This window comes from Ammospiza nelsoni, chromosome 2 (genome assembly GCF_027579445.1).
Source record: "Ammospiza nelsoni isolate bAmmNel1 chromosome 2, bAmmNel1.pri, whole genome shotgun sequence".
Lineage (NCBI taxonomy): Eukaryota > Metazoa > Chordata > Aves > Passeriformes > Passerellidae > Ammospiza > Ammospiza nelsoni.
Window position 1 is genome coordinate 119,866,589 of NC_080634.1, and position 6,438 is coordinate 119,873,026.

The 6,438-nt window shown below is 50.3% G+C and overlaps 1 protein-coding gene across 3 annotated transcripts in view; it reads left to right on the plus strand.

The window, feature by feature from the left end:
* ITSN1 (intersectin 1) overlaps positions 1–5,647 on the plus strand; it is a 112,850-nt gene extending 107,203 nt beyond the window's left edge. For all 3 annotated transcript variants that reach the window (XM_059492805.1, XM_059492797.1, XM_059492813.1), the window contains 5 exons: positions 386–507; positions 1,610–1,692; positions 1,794–1,877; positions 2,330–2,503; positions 3,508–5,647. In XM_059492805.1, coding sequence (XP_059348788.1) covers positions 386–507; positions 1,610–1,692; positions 1,794–1,877; positions 2,330–2,503; positions 3,508–3,656 — 612 coding nt within the window. In that variant the 3' untranslated portion in view covers positions 3,657–5,647. The remainder of the gene's footprint in view (positions 1–385; positions 508–1,609; positions 1,693–1,793; positions 1,878–2,329; positions 2,504–3,507) is intronic.
* The last annotated feature ends 791 nt before the right edge of the window (positions 5,648–6,438 follow it).

Here is a 6,438-nt window from a genome sequence, read left to right on the forward strand (position 1 = left end):
GAGAAGAGATTGAAAGCTTTGGGGTTCAGGGCTGATGGCAGGAAGGGCGGCTGTGGGCTCTAGGGAAATAGGAAAAGATGCTTTGTAGGTTTTGCTTGAATAAAACTCTTCCATGAGGGCTCGTGTGTTTGAGGGAGCAGAGGGAGAGCAGCGTTCACTGCTCTCTGGGGGAGGAAACTCTGCTGTGCTTGGCTCTCTCCAGGAGTGCCCCCAGGCTATGCAGGCACCTCTGTCTCTGTCAGCTTTTAAAATTTTCTGCAGAAATGTAGGAGGCAGAAGGGGGGAGATACTTGGGGCATGGAATAATCCTGCTGTGAGCTGATGTGTGCTGAATGCCCCTGTGCAGACTCCGCAGTACAACTTGAGCTCTGCTGATGTTTTACAGCCCATTTTCCTCAACGAGGTACTGGTAAAATTACCCACAGACCCTTCTGGAGATGAGCCCATCTTCCACATCTCCCACATTGACAGAGTCTACACACTGCGGGCTGAAAGCATTAATGAAAGGTAAGAGCCTTTGTGGGCCTTTAAAAAGTCTGGGAACTGTAGGATGGCAATGGTTGTGATGGAAACTTGCAGAGCACTCTCCAAGCTGGTTATTTTACAAGACTGGAAAATTCCTTTTTGGGATATGATGATCTGGCAAAGAGGGAGAAATAATGTTTCCTGAATTCCAGCTAGACCAGTGATGAAATGGCTGAGGGTGGATGTTCAGGCTGCATTCACATTTTACGGTGATGTGAAGAAGTCAAGAGATGCAATTCTATCTTCTGCTGCCACCTGGGATGGTGGATGGTGTCCCTGCCCATGGCAGGGAGCAGGACTGGGGGAGCTTTAGGATTCCCATCCCAAACCATGAATGTCCTGTGGAGCAACAGCTCTTCATTTGGGGTTCCAGAATTAATCCACAGCCTCCAGATTCTCCCATGTTTCCTTGCCTCAGGCTTCCTTGTATGTCACAGCAGTTCTTCAAAGCCCTTGAGGTCACTTTGTAGCCCTTCTGCCACCCTTTTTCTGTCAGCCTTCCCCTCAGCCTCCTTCAGGCACAGGCTGGGAGTGCTGAGATGGACTCAGTTGTCCATGTGGGTCCCTTCCAACTCAGGATGTTCTGTGACTCTTAACCATGAAATGGTTTCTCAGAAGGGCCCATTCACCACCCATGGACTTCCCAGGTTATGCTTTTAAAGCCCTGAGAGTCAGAAGAGTTGGGCTGGAAATCTCAGGGACCAAGGACAGTGGCCACCTCAGCAGCAGCAGCGTCTTGGACCTCCTGGCTCCAAGAAATCAGTTTATTTCAGGAAAACAAGAGGCTGGATGAAAGCAAACCTGTTCTTGAGACCTTTTGTTTTCTCACCAAGCATCTCCTGCTCATGGGTGTCTTGTGCTTTCTCTGTGTGCTGGAGTTTGCTGCCTTGGGATGGTTTCATTCTGCAGGTGCTGAATTCCAGTAAAATCCCTTCCAGGCAGACAGCTGTGGGATGGTGGAGCCTGGGATGGGGCCAGGGCCTTGACTGGGAAGGAGGGACAGCTTTAGTTTTGTCAGCTGTGCTCCAGCAGGGAAAAACAGGAATGGTATTTTGCAACTTTTTTTTCTCCTTTCCTTCTGAAGGACTGCCTGGGTTCAGAAGATCAAAGCTGCTTCAGAACTTTACATAGAGACTGAAAAGAAGAAGAGGGAAAAGGCCTACTTAGGTACAGCATAGGATGTGGGGGGGTCTCATCTTCTGTGGAAAAGTCCCTGGGCAGGAAAATCCACTGGTGACATTTCTCTCTGCTCTCCTGTTCCACCACAGTTCGCTCTCAGAGGGCAACAGGCATCGGGAGGCTGATGGTGAATGTTGTTGAAGGCATTGAGCTGAAACCCTGCAGGTCCCACGGTGAGTGCCTTGGCTTTCCTTGCTCCATCCAGGGGACATTCCCATTTGCCAGCCTAACTCTGCAGGGGCTCTGTCCCAGACATGATTTTGTTAAATGGCGTGGGTTTAATGAAGGTAAAATAGGCAGAGGTGACTTTGTACAGCTGAACCACAGTCCTGCAGTTGTCCTGCATGAGGCTTTTGTTTCAGGCTGGCTTCGTTTCCACCACACAAGCCATAAAGTCCTGAAGGGAAGGGTGGAGGGTGCTCAGCACCCAGCAGAGCAGAGTATTCACTGTGATGGTGATGTAGCCCATTACAGAGGCAGTGAAGCAGAGCTGGGACGGGGCCAGGGGCCTGGTGTGCCAAGGTCTGTCCCAGCTCAGGTGGCTGTTGGAGCAGAAGGAAGCTCAGGAGCAGGAGCACGCAGCTAACAAAGCCCCGCTCGTTCCTGTTTGTTCCCATCTTCCCAGGAAAGAGCAACCCCTACTGCGAGGTGACCATGGGCTCCCAGTGCCACATCACCAAGACCATCCAGGACACCCTCAATCCCAAGTGGAATTCCAACTGCCAGTTCTTCATCAAGGACCTGGAGCAGGATGTGCTGTGCATCACGGTGTTCGAGCGGGACCAGTTCTCCCCGGATGGTGCGTACAGAGCTGCCCCTGCCAAGGGCGTTTGCAGAGCTCTTTTTTGAGGAGGAGCATTCCTGCTGAGGGAAAGCAGAGGGAATGGGCTGGGCTGGGACATGATCTTTAAAGATACCCCAGATTTGACCCTCTTTGCATAGGAGGAGTCAACCTCACCTCGCTCCACACAGTATCAGCACAAAAAGCATGCAGCTCCCTCTGGGTTTTGAGAGTTCCTTTTCTTGTGCAATTGACAACTAAAATGTGATTTGTAATTCTGCTGAGACTCCAGGAAGCTCTGGATGCTGCTTGCACACCGATGGGTTCAGGCAGGAGGAAGAGAAATTACTTTGAGTTCCTGTTATATGCAATAACAGCAGCAAAAATGAGCCCAGGATCCCAAACCCAACAGTTTGGCTTGGAAAGGACCTTAAAGATCATCCAGTCTCAGCCTCTTCCACTATCCCACATTGCTCCAAGCCCCATCCAGACTGGCCTTGAACACTTCCAGCGCTGGGGATTCCACAGCCTCTCTCATTCTTATTTCCTAAGCTGGGATGAGCATGTGGAGCATCACAGGTGTATTCTGGAGTCACAATCTCAGGCAGTGTTTGGGTAGGACTGGTACTGGCTCATTGACCTCGTTGCCGGGCTGATGACCTGCTTGGGTCTGCTCTGTCATCTCCAACAGGTTCACCCTCAGGTTTAACTGAGAACTTTGGCCTTTAGCCTTATTTTATATCATAAAATCGAGAAGTCCCTGAGGCAAGACAGCTGTGAATTCCATAGTGGGTTTTTCCACTCCTGGGCCCATTTAGTTTTAATGCTGCTGCTGCTGCTGTATAACATGGTCTGGCTGGATGCCCTGCTATGCAGCTTGGCAGCCTTTGGCCCCCTTCAAGTGCACAACTAGAGTAGGACTGAAGGCTTGTTTTCTCTTTGGCTGTGTGTGGGTGGAAGTTCAGGTCCTTGTGCAGGCCCTGGTTCCCCTTTCCTGAGCACGCTGTGTTTCTGCATTCCAGACTTTTTGGGCAGGACAGAGATCCGTGTGGCAGACATCAAGAAGGATCAGGGTTCCAAGGGACCAGTTACAAAGTGTCTCCTTCTGCACGAAGTCCCCACGGGAGAGATCGTGGTGCGCCTGGACCTGCAGCTGTTCGATGAGCCTTAGGAGAGAGGGGCCAAAGTCAGAATTGAGCCAGAGGTCACTGCAGGAGGTGTCTGCAGAAGCTGTCACCGAGTCCTTGCTGGTGTGGCATGAAAATACTGCTCGCCCTTCACGCGTCAGAGGGTTATCAAAGCAAACAGGAGCAGCTTTGTGCCTTGATAATTCTCACTGAACACACGAATCCCAATTTAGTGAGGAGATCTCCCTCAATCTCCCTGTGTGGAACTTGGCGTTGGTTTCCTGGGCTGGTGAAACAACCCTGTTGTTCCTTGTGCTGCAGTGGGGATAGCTGGCAAAACACATGGGTGGCTGTGCTTGCTCCACTGCCCTGCTCTTTGATTCCTGTGGAGGAGGCAGTGTGGGTGTGTTTTGGAGGCTTTCGAGGGTTTTCCCCTTCAGGAGTTCTGTGCCTATTGCCTAGCAGAGTGGTGTGTAAATGTGAGTGAATGGAAGGAGCAGTTTTGCAGCAGGAAGATCTCTGAAGGTCTTCATGATGGTACTGAAAAGACTTAGAAAATAAATAGTCTATATCTATAAACAGAGAAGATTCTATTAACATACCACTTCATGACTCGTGTTGCCCCTGAAAATAAAAGCTGTCCAGGCCTTCTGCACAAGGATGAATTGCACTCCAGAAGAGTCCAGCCCTGGGTCCCTGTGGGAGTTGCTGTTGTCCCCAGGGCTGTAAGTGCTGGGGCAGGAAGCCAAGGGTGAGGCACAGAGTCCTGCTGGTGTCGTGTCTCCCTCCCAGCTGCTCCTTCACTGCTGCTGCTCCCAGGCCGAGCCTCCCCTGCAGTGGGGGAGAAGAACAACCGCGGTTCCAGCTCAGGAAGGGAAGGTCCAGCCTGCAGGGCCTGGTGTGCACAGCAGTGGGCAGTGCCCAGGTACGGAGCTGAGCTGAGCTCTCCTGTGTGCAGCCAGGGCACGGGGGCTCAGGGCATCCCACGGGGCAGCTGCTGGGTGTCACCAGAGAGCTCGTGGTGCTCTGCAGAGTGGGGAGCCCAAAGCCATCCGGGGAACGCAGGGCTCTCCATCCCTTTCACTCCATGGATAACAGCGTCCAGGCCCACGTCCCTGTTTGGCAGAGCTCCCGGGCACAACGTCTGCTTTCCCTCAGGCGCACGTGTGAGTGCCCTGCTGAGCCTGGACTCGGGGAACAAAACATCCCTGAGAGTCAAATTCCTCTTTGTTCTGCTTGGATTCCTTTTGTTCATGCCCTGCCACGCATCCACTGGTATTTTTGTAAGGACTTCATTCCGGATGGGAGGTGCCAGCCCGTGTCATTCGCATGTGAACGTTCTGTGGAGCTGTTGTTAGGTTTTGGTGTTCCTTGCATGTCCTTTCAGTACTGGTTCCCACCTCTCCTGTGTCGGCGGTGTTCTCTAGCACTCCAAGTCTTATTGGTTTCCATTAGGAAATTAGGATATATCCATAACAGGTAGGTAGATCAGTATGGTAATAAGTGTAAACTGTGCTGGGAAGTGTCTGTGTATTATAATTTCCTAAAAGACCACTGTAATGTTTCAAGCAATGGGAAGGAAAAAAATGTATGTTGGAGGGACAACAAAGTTTACATTTCATACTTTTCAGAATCGCTTTATTATTTATTTATTGAAGATAGTGTAGAATTTTGTATCAGAAATGACAGACATACTTATGTATTTTTTGAAACAAAACAGAGATACACACTTTAGTTAGAAACTTTCAACTGACCACATTTTAGAGGGAGTGTGACTTCCTAGGCATGCGTTTGTTTACCACTAACTGGCTGAAAACACAATTAAGAGAACTTTAAGTTTCTATTTTTCAATGTTGTTAAGAAAATTGTTTCAATTAAAATATGTAAATAGTACTAAACCCATGCTTTCCTAATTCCATATCAATACATTTTATTAAATATAATGTATATGAAAATACACATTGTTGTGGTAGGATAAAAAAAGTGATAAAATCTATTACTGGAGTACCATTAAATGTCATTGTCTAACCTTTTATTGCTGTCCTAATTTTACTCAGTGCTGCCAACAGGGTGAAAATTAATTTCAGTGTTTCACAAGTAGCATCACTTTGTTTGTTAATAGTGTCATTTCACCAGCATCAATTACAGTGACAGCTGAACTGGCCAACAGGACAAAAAAATCTCATGGCTGGAATGCAGGAACCTTGGGCAGGGTTTGGAGGGAGCCCCAAGGAGCTGCACCTGCCTGAGGCTCCTTTGGTGCTGGAAGTGGGGGACCCTTCACTCAGGGGCCCCTCTCAGACTGAAACCCATGTCACGGACATCAGAGAATCCCAGAATGGTTTGGGTTGGGAGGGACCTCAAAGCCCACCCAGTGCCAGCCCTGCCATGTCAGGGACACCTCCCACTGTCCCAGGCTGCTCCAGCCCCAGCCTACCTTGGGCACTGCCAGGGCAGTGCTGTAGCAGCCTGTAGGATTGCCCCATTTTGGGGAATTGTGACAGAGAAAGCACGAGAACCTTCCCAGCCCCATCACTTGGGATGTCCCACTCCCCCGGGATGCACAGCAGTGCTGAACTCCTGCCAGGGCCAGGCTGGAGTTTGGCTCACAGAGATCCAATGAATCCCTCACAATTCCTGCTAAAGGAGAAGCTCATCCTGTCCCTGTGCATGGAGGACAGGCTGTGTCCATGCCCTGGTGACAGTGTCACTGCCCTTGGAGCTTGGTGGCACATCAGCACTGCTGGCTTCCCAGACAGAACTGTGCCTCCTTGAGTCACACAATCCCCAAATCCCTGGGGCTGGCACAGCCCTGCCAGCCCATGC